The 24,100-nt window shown below is 34.5% G+C and overlaps 1 protein-coding gene across 1 annotated transcript in view; it reads left to right on the forward strand.

Moving 5' to 3' along the window:
- The window catches only part of LOC118193848 (bicaudal D-related protein homolog), a 287,866-nt gene extending 272,925 nt beyond the window's left edge, over positions 1-14,941 (forward strand). The window contains exon 11 of the mRNA XM_085818676.1: positions 11,233-14,941. Coding sequence (XP_085674802.1) covers positions 11,233-11,379 — 147 coding nt within the window. The 3' untranslated portion in view covers positions 11,380-14,941. The remainder of the gene's footprint in view (positions 1-11,232) is intronic.
- The last annotated feature ends 9,159 nt before the right edge of the window (positions 14,942-24,100 follow it).

Here is a 24,100-nt window from a genome sequence, read left to right on the forward strand (position 1 = left end):
GGTTTTCTTGGCCTTCGGATTTCCGCACCCTCCCGTCAGCAGAAATCCGTTTTAGTTTAAATTATTTTTCCTTTCCGTGCTTTCCTTCTTTTTCCACTGGCCTTGAGACTTTTTTCCTGGGTTGCTATTGAACTGTCGACGTTCGCCGGCTGTTTTTGAATGCTCGGGTTTCCTTGCCCACTGATTCGCTTTTTCTCCGTAGCCATGTGCTTGAGTTTGCTGTAGTCTTGGCGTACCAAATTGGTTTCGCTGTTGATATTGGCGTCTTCTTTCGACGTCCGCCGTTCTTCTACTTTCAAACTGGATTGCTAGCTCAAATAATTTTTCCAGTGTAGTCGGATTTCTCAATTCAATAAAGTCTTGCACTTGGGGTAGTAACCTCGGCAAAATCACTTAAATTATTTCAGGATCCGGACGGTTTCCATACAAGAGCTTGAAAACGTGAATTTTTCTTAAAATAAAGCTCGAGAGGTTTTCGATTCTTTGTTGATATATACTAAAAAGTTCCGTTTCTAATTTCGCACGATCCCTTACAACAGGGAAGGCTTTTAGTAGGGCAGTCTTGAAATTTTCATAAGTATAGGTAGGACTTCCTGCTTGACCCAAGAGACTTCTGCCGATACATTTGAACCAGTTAAGCGCTTGGCTTCTCAAAGCGCTGGTAGCTAAGGTAACTTTTTGAAACTCGTGCACGGGGTAGAGCATGAAGTGGTCATCCAATTTTTCCAAAAAACTGGTTACCGGTGAGTTTCCATTAAATGTTGCTTCTGGTTTCATCGAAGCGCGCATGGTCTGGACGATGTAACCAAATCCTTCCAGGGCGGCAGCTGGCATTTCTGGATTCTGAGCCGTTTCTGCAGGCAGCACAGGTTCTTCTTGAAACTCGGCCATGGTTATTCTTCTTCGTCGGGCGCCACTATCAGGTTCAATGTTTCTTCTAACCTTTTTCGGAAACATACAAGGACCTGACTAAGAACAGAGAGCTTACTAAAGCTATGTTCACTAATTGTAGTAAGTAGACAGGATACAGACGAAGGGTATACAAAACCCTTTATTTTTCTTTATATACAATGACTTCCGTACTTCGGAATACAATGACCCTCCACTCGGGGTCTAACGTAAAAGATATCAAAATAAAACTCATTTCTAATTTAACTTTAGAATAATACACGTGTAAGATTGGCCTTATAATAACAGGAAGCGTATGTAGCACAGAGACTGTGAACACTACAATACGTTTAATTTATCAAGAGGATTAAAACCTCTGGCCTGGAAGGCAAATAGCAACTGCGTAACTTCTAAGGTAAGCGGCCTGCTTCGAACTCACTGCTTCCTCCCTTTCGCTTGGCAAAAAGGCCACACTTAAATACTTGGCGTTCGCCAGACAAACTTTGCATAAAAACCTTCACGCTTATAATTCTGGCCGGAAGTAGAAAATAAGAAGTGATAGTAAAGATTTAAAATAAAATAAACGTTAGTAAAACTTAAGATCCTTACAACTTCATCAACTGTATTAGCTGGAGAGGGATGGCGGGCCAGTTTCTCAGAAACCCATGACCAGATGTTTTCGGTGAGTGACAGATCTGGAGACCGTGCAGGCTAGGGTAACAATCGAATACCCTGTGTATCGAAGAAAGTCAGAACACGACGTGCAACATGTGTTCTTGCATTATCTTGTTGGAAGATGGTGTTTAGCAGGCCTCGAAGATAAGGGACAACCACTGGACGTAAGATGTCAGAAATGTACCAATCTGCGTTCAAATTACCGTTGATCCGACCTAGAGATGTGTGTGTCGTGTACCCGTGTACGCGTGTCGCGAAGTGTGGTCTACTCGGAGCCTCCAGACACGTATACGGCCATCAGAATACTTCACGCTGAACCGGGACTCGTCTGAAAAGACGACATTGTGCCACTTCTGTCTCCAGCTTTGTCTTTTGGCACACCAGAGTCGCCATCTCTCTCTATGCTGCATTGTCAAGATAAGCCGAAGTAGTGGTCGCCGTGCCGATAGTCCCCGATGCTGCGAATGTCGACGCAGCGTACGAACGGGTACTGGGCGTGCTGCAAACATGCCCATCTCCTGACTAATGGACCGTGATGTGGTTGTACCGTTTCGCAGGGCTGACCTCACAATGTCTCTCTGCTGTCGGCCGTTAGCAGGTAATATCATGGAATGATAGTTCACACTCTCGATAGGAACGATCCTGCCTGTATCGAATTCCGATACTTGCTGGTAAGCATTTCTTATTATTATTCGAAACATAACACGATATTCAGAGCAAACTCCGACCTTACAAAGCCCTTTCCGAATGAGAAATCCAGTACACAACTCTTCTTTTATGCAGTGCTTCAGATGTCATTTCTCTCTCCTGGGTTGTCTAAATACGTTGAAATACTAATCATTTCCCTATCCCAACCTCTTCTTCCTTTCGTGTCATTTTGACGTCTTTCAGATGATTCCTTCCTGGTGTTGCAGTTTTAATGACCAGCAGTGTATTTAATTAGACATATTGAAACCGGCACTTTTATTGAGATACCTTTTATTGAGATGAATAGTTGATCAATATGCCACTGTTTAAAAGAGGATTGTGGCCCCATTTCGAGTGAAAGTCAACTTAAAATTTTTGCAAAAAGCTCGCTGATGTATTTTGAAAACAATATAGTAAAAGAAAAATGCTAAAACAGCTAATAAATTCTAATGTTATAAAACCGCGGACTATTGTTAACTTACTTTTATAGTAATCTTCATCTGATAAACTGTTCTAAACGTCGCAATTTCAGTTGGCTCAGACTTTAGTGAATGAAGGACATGGAAACTACACTGTCCTCCAAAAATTAAGGAAAAGCATTTTTTTGTGTCTAATTTGAGAATGAAGCAACATAGAAAAAAGAAATTTACAGGAGATGGTCACTGAACAGTTCTTTAATGACTGCAACATATAATGTTTCTAAAGTTCAACACAAACTGAATTACAACAACAAAATTGCACTCTTGGCAGATAAATCCAATCTTAGAGAAACAGAATATCAGAGTTTTTTTGAGGAAAAATGGGGTGGTAACATTACTAAAATGGGTTCTAATAAGGAGTTGGTCCAGCGACTTTCAATTAAGTTACCGTGCTGTCAATTAAGTTGTCGGTCAGTGAAATGGGAAGCAACCACTAGACACGGAGTAATCCTTCTTCAGGCTCATCTAACGACCTTGGAGGAGAACTTAAAGCAGCAACCTATCTCCCAAGGTAGTCCCAAAGATTCTCTATCCGATTCTGATCTGGGGATTGAGCTGGCCACTCCATCCCCTCCATACCGTGACCATTAAGATATTCTTCAACAACTTAAACTCGGTGAGGTCGCGCATTGTCGTCCATTAGAAGAAATCCCAGGACCAATAGCAGCGGCATATGGGTGGGCATATTGATCAAGGATCTCGTCTCGATATCTAACACTGATCAAAGTTCCTTCGTGGAGCAAATGCAGGTCAGTGTGACCACCGAGAGAGATCCTAGCCCAAACCATTATTCCACCACCTTCGTAACTGTCTCTTCACAATGTGGGATTGGTTGTTCTGGTGCGTTGTTTCCTCCAGATCAGCTGACGACCTGAGTCACTCTCCAATGTGAACTTGGACTCGTCTGTGAAGAGAACAGACGCCCATTGTTGACTGGTTCAGGAGACGTGTTCTTTTGCCCAGCATATAAATGAGTATCTCTGTGTCCTCGAGTAAAGTGGGCACAAACAACTGGTCGTCTTGCATACAGAACCGTACTGTGCTGGCCTCTGCGCACTTTAGTAGCTGAGATTCTTTTTCCTGTTGCCACTAAATGATCTGCCGCGAACTGAGGCATAGTAATGTTACTCCTCCTTCGGGCCGAAAGAACTAGACAACGGTCTCCCGCAGGTGTTGTAACTCCAGGTCTGCCTGGAACACGTCTTCTAGACACAGCATCCTCGGATTCAAACCGATTCCATAGTCGGTGGACCACACTACGATAGACAATGAGACGTCTATCAACATCAGCTTGTGGCACCCCCATTTCCATTCATCCGATCGCCCGTCACCTCAACGAATCGGGCAAACGACTTCTCCTGGTCATTGATGGACTCTCCTGGATATTGTCAACGAAATTGCTAATAACAATTGAAGATCAACACTCGTGAACAAAAATTACAATTTTTGCATTTTTTTTCAACTTCTGTATAAATATTCATTTCTATAAAATGAAAGTGGTAACTATTGTTTTTGCACATATTTTCTTAAACTTCGTTACTGTCATACATACGAACTGTGAATTTGAACGTTACTCACATTTTTGTAATGATGAACTTTGAACAACATGCTGTTCCTTAACGTTTGGAGGGCAGCGTACTTTTATATTACAAATCTCAAGTACTGAAATTGTTTAATATCAAACTAAAACTATATTCAACGTCCTAAACTGAACCTCATTCAGATATGTAAGTCCAGCGGCCTAAAAAATAATTGCGTTCAGCCGTGCAGTAATCTGAATAATTTTAGTAAAGTTATGCTATAGAACGTTGTCTGTTTTTGCTATTTAAAAGCGAAATAATTTTACTATCTTATTTTTTTGCGTATTTTCCCATTTTTTTAACTAATTTTATCGTCTGAATATCGAGAGGGGAAAATTATGCAAATCATTTAATTTCCAAAAAACGCGGTGACGATAAGAACATAACAAACGAAAAGTAGTCGTGGGAAAAAGTACTGGTAACTGTCAAAATGTTACTTCTTTAAAAGAAACTTTCATTCCAATAAAAATACGTATTAATTTCCCATTACAATATCTGACGGTAATTCAGCCTGCTCAGTTACCTTGCAAAGCTCAAGGGCTCCTCACATGAATGAGTCTCAACCGCAGTTCGCGAGAGGAATATCAGAGAAACGAAAGAGAAGAGGGCAGCAAAAGATCTGGATTTTGAAAGATGGAAAACACCAGCAATAGGTAATGAGTTGGAATGCAAATAACAGAAGTAAGACTAAATCACATGTTCTGAAAGCTCCTCAAGTGTGAGAACACCTGTCACGTCCGGTTAGTTTGACGAAGAATCCGCATAAATAAGTTTCAGGTAATAAATGCAAGGGAAAATAAAATAGCTGAAATGCTAATATTAAAATGCTAATATAAATTATGAATACATTGAATAAAAATTAAATAAATTCATATATATACAATTTACTTACTATTAAACTAGCACGTAGAAGCAAAAGTAACCTGCAACAGATAAAGGGGAAATAATACCAATATTTTTAAAATTTTCAGAACCTAGAGGTAAGCAGCTAGGGCGAAATATACGTTCGAAAATACGGTATTGAAAGCTTAGAAAGTGTCTTTAGGTATGCTTTCTAAGACGGCATAAATGCATAAATGATCCGATTTTTAAATTATGTAGGATAAGTGTCGTTTTCATGAACATTTTAGAATATTTCACTATTGTCATGTCACAGTCACACTTTTTAAATCTCCGCGACGCACCATTTCAGAACACTGGTATAATTAATAAAGAATGCTTCCAACATTTATACATCGTGTCCTCAGATGTCTTTACCCAGCCTTTACTTTCGCAACTATTCGTGGTAAACATAGATATCCAATTACAAAAATGTTTCAAATGACACAAAGATTCATGTTTGGGCATTTTTTTTTAATTTAAGATTTATATATATATATATATATATATATGAAGTACAAAATCAAATTTTTCAGGCGTTCCTCCAGTACCTATACTTATATTAAAGAAAATTTTGAATTCGTTATAAAAAGAATCAAGCACGAAAAGATTGTAACAGCATAAAATAAATGCAAATAATTAATTTAAAAGTAACACACAAATATTTTAATAATTATAAATGTGCATATTATCGTACTATCTTTTTTTGGCAACAGTTTTTATATTTGATTACTTTTTAAAATCCAAATTTTCCCTAAAAAAATCAGTTTAAAAAAAAATTTCGTGTTTGATATGGTACTACTTTTCATAGTTCAATCAAACACCGTTAAGGTAGTAAATCTTTATCAGATCTTGTTACGTTGTCTCAGCTGAGAATCAAAGCCTTCAACCCCCGCACCACAAAAATTTACGAGACATTTGATATTAAATTCGGGTATCATATTCGAAAAGAGAAATGTTTGCATTTTTAAGCATGTAAAAATAAAATATTATTTAGGAAAAGGTTGCTGAAGTTAAGAGATTAAGTGACAAGCATTTCGATGCAGACTATTATGAAAAATATTGAGCAATACATAGTTGTTTTTTTAGATCTTTTTCACAAAATCTTAGTAAAATCTTATTCTCGAAAACAATGATAGTTTTCAGTATTGCCACATAGGCAACTCATAATTTTATTTGCGTAAATAAAAAAATGAAAATTATTTGCACCTTTAGGTATTTTTTGGACAATTACCAGATTATGACTTTAAGCTAATAAAATTCTATGAGAATGTTAATAACGTATATTTGGACTTTCAAAACTTATAAATTCCTTCTGTGAAAATTCTTTCGGCATATCAAATCTAACAAAAATATAAAGCAAAGACACTAGTAAATTTCAAAACAATTCATTGAACGGTACTTACGAGGGGAAAAAATTCAAACTGGAATGATTCCAATTTATTTATTAACTGACTCCTCCACACAAATTCAAAACGACGTCAAATATCACAAATTTTGAAATTAAATATGTCGGCCATTTTTTCTTATAAGAAACATTTTGCGTTTCATTTTTTATAACATGTAAAAAATTTTTCTTTTATATAAGGACTGGAGAAAAGCATAAAATATTAGCTTTTATTTTATACGAAATACATATTATTTAAATTCAAACTTTGATTGGACATCAAATGTCCCACTAAAAGTTTAAAAATTACTGCAGACTTAAAAAGTACTTAGAATCTCCTGAATGTTAGGGATCATCTTTCAATAGTTGGAAAATAAAGATGACGCTGTGCTCGTTGTAGAGAAAAGAACAATTATGAGTTTCCCAATGTGTAATGTTGGGTTATGCAAAGAAATCTTTTTACTCTGTACCATACAATGTAAACCTGTTTCATATAATAAAGTTTTCCAGAATAATAGGTATGCTTATAGTAAGTCGATCGCTACATGTGGGACATATGTATCCCACCATTAATTACGGCTGGGACATATATGTACCAGCTTTTAGCCTGAAACCTGTTTGTCAAAAAAATCCCCAATGCTAAATTTACCTTATTTATGACAGATTTTGTTCACTTGGATCGAAAACGGTGTAATTCCTTTTAATTCGTAGTCAAAGTTGTTTAAAAATACGAAAACAGGAATCTTTGCGTCCTTTAACACACTTTTTGTAACTGGAAGCTCATGTCTACGACCAACAGTTGGCCAGGTAAAGACTTTTTGGAAGCACGGTATTACTTACCGATGTTACAGATCTAACTCGTTATGATAACTTATTTAATTTATATCGAAGACTTTACTACATATTTTTATTCATAACCCGAAACTACTTTCAAGACTTTATTACTTTTTTAATGATTACAATATTTTTTATTCTTAAAACTCACTTTTGCCCCTGTCACTTTTATGTAGAATCACTTTTCAAATGGTTGGCACCAAATAGTATCGCTCTGTTTTACTTAAATAGTGAAGAATCAGCATGCATGCATACATTTTCCTAGTACTGTGGAAAACCGACGGCACCTAGAGTCACCGAATTTTTCATACACGTAGTCCTTAACCCAAACATGGATACCTTTATGCCTGAGTTTTGACTTACGAATTTGCTTTTGATTTATTTCATACCTGGTACACTGAAAAAAAAAGGGGGGAAGAAAGAAAGAAAAAAAGGGACAGCTCTATATCTCTCGTTCTACTGGGCCCACTGACAAAATTCAACCTGCGATTTTCATGTCTCGAAAGCGCTACTTAGCTTATGTATTAGATTTATACTATAATAGCATGGTTCTAATATGGGTATTTTGACACAAAATCGGACTTTTTCTGAAATGACATGCCAATTTTACTTCCATATTTCGATTCTACGACTCAAATTATGTCAAATTCCAAGTTTTGTAAAAAATCGCAAAAATATAGTTTTTAAAAAATTTAGCCCTCAAAATTTTAACTCCTCAGTGTTAATTGAATTTGATATATATTTATTATTATCTCTTTTTTATTAAATTTACTTGATTCCTTGTTCCAGAACTCGAAATTTGGGTTCACTCCAAATAAAATTCACCCATTTTTATGATTTATTTTTATAACTTTTTCGAAAAAAATTTTGAATTATAACTTATAAAATTTTTACCATTATCATCATAAAGTAGATGTATTTCTAAGTACACCTGCAAAAAAATTAGAGTTTTTGATTCAAAATTTTCTAAGATATACTTAAATTTACATATATGCGCGTTTTGAAATTTGGCATATTTGTTACAAGCGACAATAACGCCAATCGTGGTTTACGCACTTTGTTAAAAATTACTTGAAATAATGAACGATGGCTCTTCCTCCGCTCGTTTACAGTGAAAAAAGGAAAGGAAAATAGGTTGCTATAAATTAAGAGTTCGCCAAGTGAATTATTTTTGGCTCAAACTGACAAAATCCTCCAAGTTAAATTTTTTATTAATTTCTCCATTAATTTCTCACTAAATTTTACAAAATTTAATATTTAGGCATAATTTGAGTCGTAGGATCGAAATATGGAAAAACAATTGGCATGTTATTTCAGAAAAAGTCCGATTTTGTGTCAAAATACCTATATTAGAACAGTTCCTATATATAAATCTAATATACAGTGGCGGCCAAAATTGCGGACACTTTTGGAAATTTTTATGTTTTTAAACTTTGTTTGTTAAAAAATGTTACGTTTCGCAAAATGCAAACTTGTATATATCATTTTAAAGAGAATTTATTACTGAATTCAATACAAAACACAAAATTCAATTATTTGCAATACAAAAAAAAAGTTATATGTACTTTAATATAAATAAAAACACAGTTAGGAAGTGGTTTGTAATGTCTAGCTTTCCTGGCCAATCACTGTTCTTGTTCTGAGAACCAATCAAATGTTAGTAACTACCAGTAGAAGCTGACATCATGTTTACACTTGAAACAATTCATTGTTTTGCTTTGTTCTGTAGAAGGAGGACCTGTTTCTTATACACTGCAATTACAAGTAGGAATTTTTGTAAAAATTTTTAATATTTAGTCAAGAAGTAATGTCATCAAATAAAAGAGTAGATTGGACACCTAGAAAGAGATGTAATATTATTGTGTTACGAGAAAGTGGTCTTTCCTATGCTGAAATTGCAAGACAGGTGGGTGGTTCAGTGACTACATCTGGAGTCTGAAAGTTTTGTTTACGATATCAGGAGACAAATTCAATAAAAAACAAAGAAGAAAAAGGCCGAAAAAGGTGCACCACATCTATTGATGACAGAAAAATAAAAGGACTATGTCTCCAAGATAGAAAAAAAGATAGAAAAAAGACTATAGTGGGCAAAGGAACACATTAATTGGACAGATGATCAGTGGTCACAAGTTATATGGAGTGATGAAACTAAGATATCGTTATTCGGTAGTGATGGGCGAAAATATGTAAGACGTAGAATAGGAGAAGAGCTACATCCTGACTTCATTCAAGCAACTGTGAAGAAGCCAGTTAGTGTTATGATTTGGTCATGCATGTCAGCAGATGGTATTGGTCGCCTTCATGTCATCGATGGGATATTGAATGCTAGAAAATACATTGACACTATTCTAGAACCAAAACTTCTACCTTCCATCAGAGATCTCTTTTCCAACAATACTTCGTTTATTTTTCAGCAGGATTCTGCTCCTTGCCACACGGCCAAAATATCGAAAGAGCATTAAATTGTTGTCATGGCCAAGGGAACTAATTGAGGCCATAATTGTTTCCTGGCATCATGTAATAACAAAAGAAGAGCTTAAAACTCTTGTCAGCTCAATGAAATGCCGATGTGAGGCTGTAATCAAAAATAAAGGGTACCCTACTAAGTACTGATAACTCACTGCAATCATCACTATCTAATGTATATCGATAACTATTGTCGTTTAACTTTTTTTTTTTTTTTTATTGCAAATAATTGATTTTTTTTTTTTTTTTTTTTTTTTTTTTTTTTTTTTGTAATAAATTCTCTTTAAAATGACATATACAAGTTTGCATTTTGTGAAACGTAACGTTTTCTATAAGCATACAAAGTTCAAAAACATAAAAATTTCCAAAAGTGTCCACAATTTTGGCCACCACTGTATATCCTAAGTCGTGCTTTCGAGACTTGAAAAACGCAATTTGAATTTCATGAATCAGCCCATTAGAACGGGAGATATAAAAATGTTTCCCCCCCTTTTTTTTTTCTTTCTCTTTTTTTATGCGCAGTGTACAAATTTAAGAAATTTTTGTAAAACAAATTCTACGATTTAAAAGCGAGAAGTGGCAGGACTACTCTACATAAAATATTTTTATCTCCGGCACTCCAGACAAAATGGCAAAATGTAAAATATTTATCTTTCAATTTTAAGCCTCAAATTCGGCTATTTGAGCAATTTGTCACCACTGCCTAGAATAGTACATTTTTTACATCCACGCACTATCTTGTTATCATTTAATAAAGAGTAACATACTTAACTTTCAAATTGAATATTTCTGTTACTGGGTAGCAAACCAAGTTATTAAAAAGCAATAAACGCAGTTTTGAAAAATATGTTTTCTACTTTATTTATATTTTTGATTTAAAAAAATAATTTAAATCAGAAAATATCTAATTAGAAATATTAAATATTTTTTTGAAATGACACTAGTTGGACTGATTAAAATCATTATATAATATTAAAAAAATGTATGGCAATCCCTAATATTCTGAATTCTAAAGGTAGGCTGTTCTTAAAAATTTTTGTGATTTTGCTGTTGAACTTTGTATGACGTAAATGCGATGAAACAAATATATGTTTAATAATAAAACTAAAAAGACAAAAAAAAAAAAAAAAAAAAAAAAAAAAAATGTGTTAGCAGGAATGAGTCCAAGAGCAGACTGGCAACCTGCGATGCTAAGTGAGAGCATAAAAAGACTTGAAAAATCCTCTCATGCGACGTTTAAAATTTGAATACTTTCAGAATTTCTTTCTTTCTTTTAATATTAATTATAGTTTTGGTTATACTTTAATGATTATCAATTATTAGTTTAATTTAAATGAGATCTCTGTTTAATTTCCAGCTCGATATGCAAGCTCTTCTGGACGAACAGATGAAGAAGAAGCTCAAGAACTATGAACAGCAAGAAGAAAGACGTCCGAGCCGACAAGGACAATTACTAAAACGTCCTGTAAACTCCAAAGGAAAACTTTTCAAACTTTTCAGATGATGGAATTCCATTAAGTTTACTATAATTTCTTTGTTTGCATTTCATCATATCACTGGCTTAGGTTACTGTGTTGTTATAATTACCAGAACAAAAACTAGCTTTCATTACTAGTACTTTTAAGTTATCTTCAGTGTACCGTGATTGTCTTGTGAATGAAATCAAATTTTTAAGTTATAAGCAGACGAATCTCGTACAGCTTTACGAAAAACGTGGTGTATTAGAACTCCACTTATCCGGATTCTAAATATCTTGTAATTTAATTGCGCATCACTTGCCCTTCTTTCCAGGCCAAATAAATTAAGCTGGTTGTTTATTTATATGTATGTTTTTTAATTTTTTTCCCGTGCTTGAAGTAACAGAAAAAGCTAATACTGTAAAAATCTCTCTAACTGGCATTCGCTTAACCGGCAATACCAAAATAAAGGTTTTTCTGAAAGTCTAGATTTAAATCTAGAATTTAGACTATGATTTAGAAAAGTATGTAATAAGCTAACAGTCTGCAGACTTATCAAGTTTTATCAAGCTAACAGTCTGCAGACTTATCAAGCTTTATCCAACTAATGAATCAAGGAATTATCTGGAAAATGAAGACGAATTACTGATGCCTTTTCATGCGTCCATGTGTGAACTTTGAAAATAGGATCCACGATTTTTAGAAGCATTTTACAATGAAGGCCGCCATATTTGTCTGTTTCCTGGAAAGATATAGAGAACATTACCTAATAAAATGTTTATCAGTGTCCATATATGATATTATAAAGCTTCATTGTATACACAGCCAATTTTTAAAACTATAGCCACAATCTTAAAAGCCAGCAGACATTCGAAGTTGCATCTAATCATACTAAATTCATTAATTTTCATGTTATAGTAGATACGTTAATTTAAAAATATTATTTAATTTTGTTTTTCTGGAATATAAACTCAAGTTATGTATTTTAATTTTATATACTCTGTACGATTTTCGATATTATTTATTTAACACCGGCCGATAATAAAAAAAGATACGACGAATAGACATCACTTGCTGCAATTTATGCAAATGGCATCACAAAATATGAGTATGTAAGCTCTAGAAATATGTATTCAATTATACGGAAAAATGTCTTATCCGGAATCGGCACAATCCCTTTGCTACCGGTTGAAAGGTTTCCTGCTGTATATACAACAGATAATTTTTAAGAGTTTGGAAGATTTTATTTACTTCTCTTTTTGTTATTGCTTTCTTTTCAACAATTTACGTGCACTGCGCATTATCACTAATGGATAAGACCTAAGATAATTAATTCATTTATTCTTCCTATTTTAAAAATGGATTGCTTATCAGCATAAAGTGAATCACTTAGAAATGAATTTTATCTATGGTTTTAATAATATTTTACAATTAATATTATTTCATAAGTTATTATTGTATTAAAATGAAGGGAAAAAATTAGCGATGTGAAACCTTCACTCCGAGTTGGTAGTGGCTTGCGATTAATCTGGATATTTGGAGTTCAGTTGTACACGTTTTTCTAAATAAAGACTATCCTTTCGAAAATGGGACCAATATTTTTATAGTAATTAGACAATCTGTGTTAATTTGTGCTGTATATAGATGCTGTTTAATAGTCATGCCTTATATATATATACATAAATATACATACTTAATTAAATACTATATTTGTTGAATGTTGCATGTTCTGAGACTCCTTAAATAAAGTCAATTTTGTTAAGTCTTCAGCGACGTTAACAAGGTGTATGCATTCCTCCGGTGCTTTAAAAAGAAATGTTTTTAATTGTGATTTTATTGATGGAATTTAAGAATAAAAATTCAATAAATAAATGAATATACAATGAATGAGTACACAATGTTGAAATCATAATATCAGATATACCAGATTTTGAAGTTTCTGAATTTATTTCTGTGTGATGGTAAAGCATTCACGTCATATCATCTTTGAATGATTCATACCATGAAAATCGCATTTGAACTTGTAATATTTGCCATCTTTCACTCTTCTTTCAGCAAAAATTGTAGTTCATGTTTCAAAACAGACGATATTTCGTATTCTAAAATAAATTTGTACTGCAGATTCAATAGACTGAATTTATAACAATCGTTTATTGAAACAAATCCAAATATATAATAAAAATCTATAATGTGTAAAGAAATTTTCAATTTAACTTTAAAAATATTTTTATTGTATTGAAAAACATTAAAAAAGTTATTTAAATTATTTAGTTTTCAAAATTTTAGCTAACTTCTTAAATTTAATTAATTTTTTAGTATTAAGCGAAACAGTAATATATTACTGTTCATTTTTTATTGCAAATAGGTGTTCAGAGATTTCTGATAAATTTTTTAAAAGGTATATCACAAGAAAAATCCAAGTTAATCAAACTTTTAATTTGGTTATTCGGTAAATAATCCATAAAGTTAGAGCTAATAGATTTAGGAATATGCAATAATGTAATAGAATAAGAGTTCCATTTTTTTCAAAACAAACTACACAGATTTTTCTTTCATAACACTTATATTTTTTATCTAACTAGGTGGCAACACTAAGGGGAAATTTATTTTTGATTTAATGGGAAAGTGCTTAACAAAGGTTCCCTTTTTAACATTTAAAATATATTAGAACATTTCATTAAAAATGAAATTTTACATTTAAAAAATTTTTTAATTTAAATATTTTAGTATATTTTAGAGCAAGAGCCATCAGTTTTTCTAATGTTAAATTAATTTAATAAAATCTGATATTTTAATTTTCAGTGGATTTAAAACTCTTATTCCTTTTATGATTATTCATATCTGTTTATTTATGATCTGCAAGTATTTGCAATAGTTTAATTTTTTTTTCTTTAAAGGTCAAGTTTTATTGATAACTATTGTTAAGAATATTTGTATTTAGAATAATACAACAAATCATTCAGGAAAAAATGGGCTTAACTTGAAGAATATTATTTTTCCATAAAAGAGGTATATTACTATCAGTTTAAGGAATTTTTGAAAAAAAAATTGATGTTAATTTTTTTAACAGTTAAATAACAGTTAATGAGCCATTCATTCATTTTGCTTCCTATCATTGTTATTAACCAGATATTAACAAAGTTTCCAGCATAAAGAAATGAATCCAATGTACCAAATCAAGTATGCATTCCAATCAAAAATGTTTTTCATTTAATCTTTCATGTACTTTAAAGTTTTTCAATGCAAATAAAATGTTTTGTTGTTTAAGCTGTTATTTACAATAGTAAGGAACTCTTTTTAAACATGATTGGCAACAATTATAAAGTTAGAACAATATTTATTACTGATATATGAGGTTAAATCATAATTAAAAGTTACCTCAAAAATAGCTGCTATCTGTTTAAGGTTTACAATTTCTAAAAGCCTATAATAATGTTGTAACAAGTGGATGTTGTAGTATTACAAAAGAATTTTTAGCATTGTTTTGTTATTGCAAATTTATTGTAAAATTTAATGTAAATGTTTACATTTCCGAAAATAATGTTTCCCAGCGGTTTTGGAGCATTGTATAAAAATTGATAATAATAAAATGTTCATAAGTTATTTAAACTTTCTGGCTCTGAAATTAATTTCTTATTTTATTCTGAAAGTGTTGCATTATCCTTTCTTTTTAATTAAAATTATACGTAGAAAATCGTGTAAAGGTTTTTTTTAATAATTAGGGGAAGGAATATATTACTTTTTATCATCTTTCTTCTCCTCAGCATTTAGCCCCTATTTTACTAACATTTAAATTTTATATTTAAAAACATGTGATGTGGCCAGTGCATGACTTCCGGCAATTCTAAATAAATAACAACGACTTTTAAGTAAAGTATCACTTCATGTTGATCATTTGGAAACAAGATGTTATTGGTTTTTCCAAGATATATGAAATATAAAATTTTGGATTATATTTTATTAGGTATAATTGGCTATGCTTTCAAAAATTTTTTTTCTAAATTGATACCAGCATAATCAAATGTTTACTCCTTTATTTCATTTAATCAGTGGCCTAATTAGAGGGCGGCAGTCCCGGGTAGCACGTTATTGGCGGCGGCATTTTTCAAAAGGATTAGTCATACGGTTCTTCACAACAAAAAGTCTAAGACCTATTGATTATAACAAAGTTCATTACGAATACCTATATAAGGGTGTAAGGATCTTAAGTTTTACTAACGTTTATTTTATTTTAAATCTTTACTATCACTTCTTATTTTCTACTTCCGGCCAGAATTATAAGCGTTAATGTATTTATGCAAAGTTTATCTGGCGAACGCCAAGTATTTAAGTTGTGGCTTTTTGCCAAGCGAGAGAGAGGAAGCAGTGAGTCGAAGCAGGCCGCTTACCTTAGAAGTTTTACTCAGTTGCTGGTTGCCTTCCAGGCCAGAGGATTTAATCCTCTTGATAATTTTTAAACGTATTGTAGTGTTCACAGTTCTCTGTACTACATACGGCTTCCTGTTAATATAAGGCCAATCTTCCACGTTTATCATTTTAAAGTTAAATTAGAGTTTAGTTTTATCTTTTATATTTTTACGTTTAGAACCCAAGTAGTGGATCTGTGTATTCCGAAGTACGGAAGTTATTGTAAATAGAGAAAAATAAAGGGTTTTGTATACCCTTCTTGTGTATCCTGTCTACTTCCCACAATTATTGAACATAGCTTTAGTAAGCTCTCTGTTCCGAGTCAGGTCCTTGCATGTTCCCGAAGAAGGTAAGAAGGAACATTGAACCTGATAGTGGCGCCCAACGAAGAAGAATAACCATGCCCGAGTTTCAAGAAGAACCTGTGCTGCCTGCAGAAGCGGCTCAGAATCCAGAAATGCCAGCGCCGCCCTGGAAGGATTTGGTTACATCGTCCAGACCATGCGCGCTTCGATGAAACCAGAAGCAACATTTAATGGAAACTCACCGGTAACCAGTTTTTTGGAAAAATTGGATGACCACTTCATGCTCTACCCCGTGCACGAATTTCAAAAAGTTACCTTAGCTACCAGCGCTTTGAGGGGCCAAGCGCTTAACTGGTTCAAATGTATAGGCAGAAGTCTCTTGGGTCAAGCAGGAAGTCCCACCTATACTTACGAGAATTTCAAGACTGCCCTACTAAAAGTCTTCCCTGTTGTAAGGGATCGTGCGAAATTAGAAACGGAACTTTTTAGTATATATCAACAAAGAATCGAAAACCTCTCAAGCTTTATTTTAAGAAAAATTCACGTCTTCAAACTCTTGTATGGAAACCGTCCGGATCCTGAGATAATTCAAGTGATTTTGCCGAGGTTACTACCCCAAGTGCAAGACTTTATTGAATTAAGAAATCCGACTACACTGGAAAAGTTATTTGAGCTAGCAATCCAGTTTGAAAGTAGAAGAACGGCGGACATTGAAAGAAGATGCCAATATCAACAGCGAAACCAATTTGGTGCGCCAAGACTACAGGAAACTCAAGCACATGGCTACGGAGAAGAAGCGAATCAGTGGGCAAGGAAACCCGAGCATTCAAAAACAGCCGGCGAACGTCGACTGTTCAATAGCAATCCAGGAAAAAAGTCTCAAGGCCAGTGGAAAAAGAAGGAAAGCACGGAAATGAAAAATAATTTAAACTAAAACGGATTTCTGCTGACGGGAGGGTGCGGAAATCCGAAGGCCAAGAAAACCCCTCTTCCTTCAAGTTAAATACAGTAATGGTGAAAAATTTGACTCTTCCGAAGATTGACGTGTTGGTGAATAATATCCCAGCCACCGCACTCCTGGATATAGGCGCGCAGTGTTCCTGTGTGGCAGAAGATTTTTTTAGGAAGTATTTTCGGAAATACCGCATATATAATTCGGATAATACGACAGTGTTAGCGGCGCAAGGAGAAAAATGTAAGTGTATAGGTAAAGTACTGCTGTATGTCCGTATCAAGGACGAACAAGTAAAGGTGATGTTTTTTATAGTAAAGAATCTGCAAGCACATATAATCTTAGGAATAGATTTTCTTTCAGAGGCACAAGCAACGCTGGATTTTAATGAAGCGTCCCTTAAGCTGACAATGAAACCAGTTCGTGCAGAAAAGGCTGAACCACCGATGTTAAATCTTGACCACCTGCCTAATGACGAGCAAGGAAGAATCCGACAAGTGGTAAGTGAATTTGCTTCGTTATTTACTGATATTCCAGGATTTACTCAGGTTACTAACCATAGTATTGACACCGGAGATTCAATGCCAGTTCGCCACAAAGCATACCGGTATGATAAGATCAAGAAAAAAATTATAGAATGGCATATCACCGATATGCTACGTAAAAAGATCATAACGCCCATCTCAAGTAGTTATGCTAGCCCGGTGGTTTTATGTAAGAAAAATAATGACTATCCTTTGACACATTCAAAAAGGTGGAGATTCGCAATTGACTACCGTAAATTAAACTCCATAACTAAATATCCGGTATATCCGTTACCTATTATTGAAGAAATTCTAAGGAACATAACATCGACCAAATATATGACGACTTTAAACTTAACGACTGGTTATTTTCAAATAGGGGTTAGGCCTGAGGACGTGCCTAAGACTGCTTTTATCACCTAGTCTGGCACTTATGCATTTTTGCGTATGCCGTTTGGCCTTTCAAGGGCGCCGGCAACATTTCAGCGATGTATGGACATTGTGTTAAGACCTGTTCTTGGAAAGTCCACATTTATCTATTTAGACGATATCATTATTACTAGTGATAATCTCGACCAACATGTACAGGATTTAAGACAGGTGTTTTCTTTATTAAATGAGGCCGGTCTAAAAGTTAATGTCGAAAAGTGCAAATTTGCAGCCCCTGAATTAAAATATTTAGGTTACAAGATATCTCAGAAAGGAATAGAGACAGACGAATCAAAAATAATCGCTGTAGAAAAGTATCCGACTCCAAACACGGCGAAGAAGCTCTGCTCTCTTCTTTTCTAGGACTTTGTTCATATTAAAGGTCCTTTATAAAAAATTTTGCAGCTGTTGCTGAACCATTGTTAAAATTAAAAAGGAAAAAGGCAAGATTCTCGTGGACGGTCGAAGCCAATAGTGCTTTCGAAAAATTAAAACAAGCATCAACGCAAGCCCCTGTGTTGAAATTTCCTGAAAAGAATGAGAATTTAGAAATTTCAGCGGATGCTTCGGATTATGCGGTAGGAGCGGTACTTTCGCAAAATCAGCAGCCCGTGGCATTTTTTAGCCGAACTTTAAATCAAACACAAAGAAACTATTCCGCGACCGAGAGAGAGGCACTTGCAGTTACTTTTGCACTGTTAGCAGTGCAAAAGTTCCGAGTCTATTTTGGAAAGGCGCCAATAACAGTGTACTCTGATCATGCGGCGGTAACTAGATTGTACTCAGGGAAAAACTTATCCCCAAGGTTAATAAGATGGGCACTCAAGCTACAAGAATATAATCTGGTAATCAAGCATACCCCCGGAAAGGAAAATATCGTAGCAGATGCCCTCTCCAGAATTAAAATAGATGAAGAAGGTAATACCGTAAAGGTGGCAGTGCTCACAGCATGTACAATAAATTCCCGAGAATCTGTAATAACCGAACTGGGTAAGGATCCTGAGTTTGGAAGCATTTATGAGTATTTAAAGGATCCTAAAAATTTTAGCCACCAAGATATTGTGGCGATAAGAAATAGGGCGGCCCATTACGAACTAATAGATGGTCTATTATTCTATAAAAAACTACGAATTCCAACAACGAATTTCGACCTGTTATCCCAGCTAGTCTTAGATTAAATATCCTGCATGAGCTCCATGACAGCCCTTTAGCCTCTCATGCTGGTATTCGAAAAACTATCCAACGCGTACGCGAGGCAGTCTACTTTCCTGAACTGCAAAAGTTAACAAGGGCGTATGTCCAGTCCTGCCCAACATGTCAAGCAGTTAATTATATTAATTTCCGCCCGGCCGGGTTTCTAAATAGTATTAAATCCGAATTTCCAAATGAAATAATTGGCATCGATTTATTGGGCCCTTTCCCAAAAAGTCAGTTAAATAAAAGTCGCTATCTCCTTGTTATGGTTGATCATTTTAGTAAATGGACCGAAATTGTTCCCTTAAAACGAGCCTCCGCGAAATTAGTTACTGATTCTATTTTAAATAAATATATTTTAAAATACGGGGCGCCCCTAAAAGTTATATCGGATAATGGTCCTTAATTTGTAAGTAATGTATTTGAAGACATGTGCCAAAAACTGGGCATACGTCATTTAAAAATGGTCCCGTATCGGCCGCAATCAAATATAGCGGAACGGGTCAATAGAAATATAGTGAAAATTATCCGTAGTTATGTTAAAAATTTTCATAAAAGCTGCGATAACTATGTCAATGAATTTGCTTTCGCCCTTAGGACCGCAAAACATGATACAGCGGGCAAAACTCCTGCTGAGTTATTTTTAGGCAGAAAGATTATAACGCAGTTAGATAAATTATTTTATGTGCAACAAAGAGCCCCAGAATTTAAAATGGGTGATATAGAAAAACTAATTAAGGAAGCAAAGAAGAATACTGAAGTAGCACAGAGAAAACAAAAACTCTATTATGACTTGAAACGACGGGGAGTAACTTATAAAGTAGAGGATGAAGTTTTAAAAATTAAGCATTCACATTCTTCAGCACCAGAAGATAAAACTGCCAAATTTTTTCCACGATTTGAAGGACCATATGTGATAGAAAAAATAACTCACGCTGTAGTAGTGTTAAAAGCCAGAAATGGTGAAACCTGCTCCGCAAACATTGATTAAATCAAACCCTACTTTGATCGTAATAAAATGAAAATTTTCAAAGATCTTTTGCAGGATCCGGCACGGCAGACACCGCAGGCACAAGCTCCAGAGGTGGAAAAACGACAAGTACAAGGGCAAGCCATTAAGAGGCAGGAGCAAGTGAAAAGAAAATTTCCCCGCGGAAAAATTGAAGGTAGCAAGAAAAAGAAGCCGTTCCACCGTCCAGAAAAGAGAGTTCACGAACACCCCCAGAATGAAGAAGGGAGAAGGACGACGGATGTGAAGAGAACCAGGAGAAATGACGGCAACTATAACCCGGCTCTAAAACGGAAGATCTACTCATTCGACAGGACTCTCCGCAGCAAATGTCGCCGAAGTGCGGAAGGGCCACCAGCGACGGAGGAAAAGTTACAAGGAAAATTTGAACGGCCAGCAACGAAGTCCAAGCAGGAACACGAAAGAAGTTTCCCGGTTCCGCCAAGACCAGCTGCCATCAAACGACCAAGACCACAGGCAGAAGCGAAAAAGAAGGTATTCAAGGGTGACCGAACTGGAGAAAAAAGAAAGCATCTAGAGGAAGGCACTGAAGGGCGAGCCCGTACAAGAAGGAGGATAAATCAAACAACAATCTGCACTACCTTTCAAGACTGGGCCCAGAAAAGAATGTCCGAATATCACAAAGATAAGTAAAATTTTATGTTACTTTGCAAACTTAAGTTAATCGTTCATTCTTACTGCAAGTGGCAGATTTCAAGAAGTTTTACCTCATGCGAGGTCTACCTTTATCGCCAAAAGGGCGAGAAATGAGTTGTTACCGATTTTGGTATTATGTTTTTCAATTACTCGCGCGTAAAACTAAAGTTGATGTATAATAGCGTTGTGTAAAGACTTAAATATTGTAAAAAGTTATTGTATAAATATTATTTAAAACATTCTGGCAAGAAAGAAGTTTTAGTCTGAAAGACTTTTTGAAATGTATTATTTCAATGTAGAAAGAATTCGCACTTGCTTTGAAAAGAATAGAAGTTAACAATGTACTACTAATGTATGTTTTCAAATGTGTAAAATTAACGGCATGTTAATATGTTCTTATATACAATGTGAACTGTTATTTTAAATGTTAAGAAATACCGTAATATGAGAAAAGTGAAAGTAATGTTAAATTTTTTTTTTTTCGTGTGACTGTAAAAAGACTAAATCATGGTGAATATGTGTTAAAGGTTGAATGATGTAGTTAGGCTCTCTGACGCTACACTTCAGAGTTAGCCACTTTCAGAATAGTACCTCAGGGTTTAGAGTTGAAATTAGGGTGTGTTACGAGGTCTTGGTATGTTGAATTTTAACACGTTAGTGTTTTGATTGTAGGAGGAAGTGTTGAACACATAGACATAAACACATTCGTGTTTGGTGTTCTTTTACAACACATGTCAGAGAGCACGGGGAGAGATAACTAAAATAGTTATGAATGAAATAAGAATGTTAAGAGAAATATAATTATACATGTTACTTGCCATTTCATTGTGTAACATTTCATTAAACTAGTTTTCCTTCCAGATCTCTGGAAGGAACCAGATTTGAATAAAAGCTCCTGTTTAGATGCAGTACAGATAAAAAAAATTTTCTGTCCTGGGAGCTGCTATTGTAAAAACAAATTTCTTTCTTTTAAATTTCTAGTTTCTAGCGAAAAATGTTTGTAAAAGATTGGCCTCGCGTTAGATTCTAGAGCTAAAAGTTTTCAACAAGGTCGTTTTAGACCTCAGTTTCAAACTAATTAACTCTGGCGGGAAGTATGTAAGAATCTTAAGTTTTACTAACGTTTATTTTATTTTAAATCTTTACTATCACTTCTTATTTTCTACTTCCGGCCAGAATTATAAGCGTTAATGTATTTATGCAAAGTTTGTCTGGCGAACGCCAAGTATTTAAGTTGTGGCTTTTTGCCAAGCGAGAGAGAGGAAGCAGTGAGTCGAAGCAGGCCGCTTACCTTAGAAGTTTTACTCAGTTGCTGGTTGCCTTCCAGGCCAGAGGTTTTAATCCTCTTGATAATTTTTAAACGTATTGTAGTGTTCACAGTTCTCTGTACTACATACGGCTTCCTGTTAATATAAGGCAAATCTTCCACGTTTATCATTTTAAAGTTAAATTAGAGTTTAGTTTTATCTTTTATATTTTTACGTTTAGACCCCAAGTAGTGGATCTGTGTATTCCGAAGTACGGAAGTTATTGTAAATAGAGAAAAATAAAGGGTTTTGTATACCCTTCTTGTGTATCCTGTCTACTTCCCACAATTATTGAACATAGCTTTAGTAAGCTCTCTGTTCCGAGTCAGGTCCTTGCATGTTCCCGAAGAAGGTAAGACGGAACATTGAACCTGATAAGGGAAGGGGGATATCTTCGTGACGGCTAAAATTCTCCGCAAAGGGCTTAAAATTTGGAACTTGCTCATATTTACGTTACAGAATTTGTTTGTATTCATGAATACATAATATATAACCAAACCGTTATATAACCAAAGTTACACATAAAGTAAATAACATTAGGCAGGCGAGCCCGCCCGTTGTTCAGAATTGGACCCAAAATCAGACGCTCATCAAAACTTAACTAACGTTGCTGAGGAAAAAATTGCCCATGAACAAATTTTAAACTCTTTTACAAGAAACGAAGATGGTCGTTATTGTGTAGGATTATCTTGGTTATAATATAATGTAGAATTACGCCTGAATCGCCATGTAGCAGAGAAAAAGGTTGTTTAATGCTACCCAAAATGTTAAGTTCCTGTATAAATATGAAGAATATAGTAGAATTTAAAAAAAAAAAAAAAATTGGTAAAAGAGGGTGTAACTGAAATAGTACCAGATGATGAACTGAATTTTAAGGGCCAACTACTTACCGCATCCCCCAGTATTTAAACCAAACAGTGAGTTGTCTAAGAAAAGACCTGTTTTTGTAGATCGATCTCCGTTAATGATTGTTTAATCAAAGGGCCAAATATATTAGAAGAAATCCCTTCAATTTTGTTGAGATTTAAGGAATCCCGTACCATTGTTAGGTATTAAGTGGGACAGAAAAGAAGGTAACCTTTATATTAAAATTAAGACTGCATTGTTTTCAGAAAATTTGTCTAAAAGAGAGGCTTGTTCCTAACAGGCAATGTGAGATCCTTTGGGTATTTTGACACCTGTTCTATTACCTGCAAAGTTATTGCTACATAAATTTGGGCAATAAAAGTAGACAGAAATACTCCATTACCAGAGAGTATTAAAATTAAATTTTCGAATTGGTTTAATAAACTACAAATTCTGAACAAACTGAGAATACTACGACGTATAGGGTTTGGAGATAGAAGTTCCTCATCATTTCATGTATTTTGTGCTGCTAGCCAGCACGCTTTTTCCACCTTAATTTTTTTAACATGTGAAACTAAAGAGAAAATATTAATGAATTTTGTAATGTACATGGATGAGAGTCTAACCATTAAAATAAATTACCTTTTCGAGCCTAGAACTTATGCCATGTGTTTTCGGTCTGCGCATTCCCAAATATGTGACAGAAGTATTTATAGTATCCCAAAATATTTGAAGCAATTCAACGATGACCATATCTTAATTCAAAGGAATGATGCCTGGGGTAATTTTGTGGGTAATCGCGTTAGGGAAATTGGCACTTTCACAAAAGCAAATTAATGGTCATATGGTACTCGGGTCATTCTAAAACTCGTCTGATTTACTTTAACATGGTTCTTCCGCTTTTCATTTTTGCACATTAGATTGGTGGAGTGGCCCTGTTTGGTTCAAAAGACATAGAGATAGATGGCCAGAATTAAAGTTTAAGCTAAATGAAACTTTAGTTTTTTTCAGAGCGAAGGAAAGGAATAAATTTAAATCTAAATTTTAGGGTTAACTTCAAAAACTTATAAAATTAAGTAATATGAGAGGTTCTCTAAATTTTCAAAAATGATAAGATTTTTATGTTGATTAAAGAGAT

This window comes from Stegodyphus dumicola, chromosome 1, assembly GCF_044657685.1.
Source record: "Stegodyphus dumicola isolate Sdum_Otavi_A_Nest chromosome 1, ASM4465768v1".
NCBI classification, from domain to species: domain Eukaryota; kingdom Metazoa; phylum Arthropoda; class Arachnida; order Araneae; family Eresidae; genus Stegodyphus; species Stegodyphus dumicola.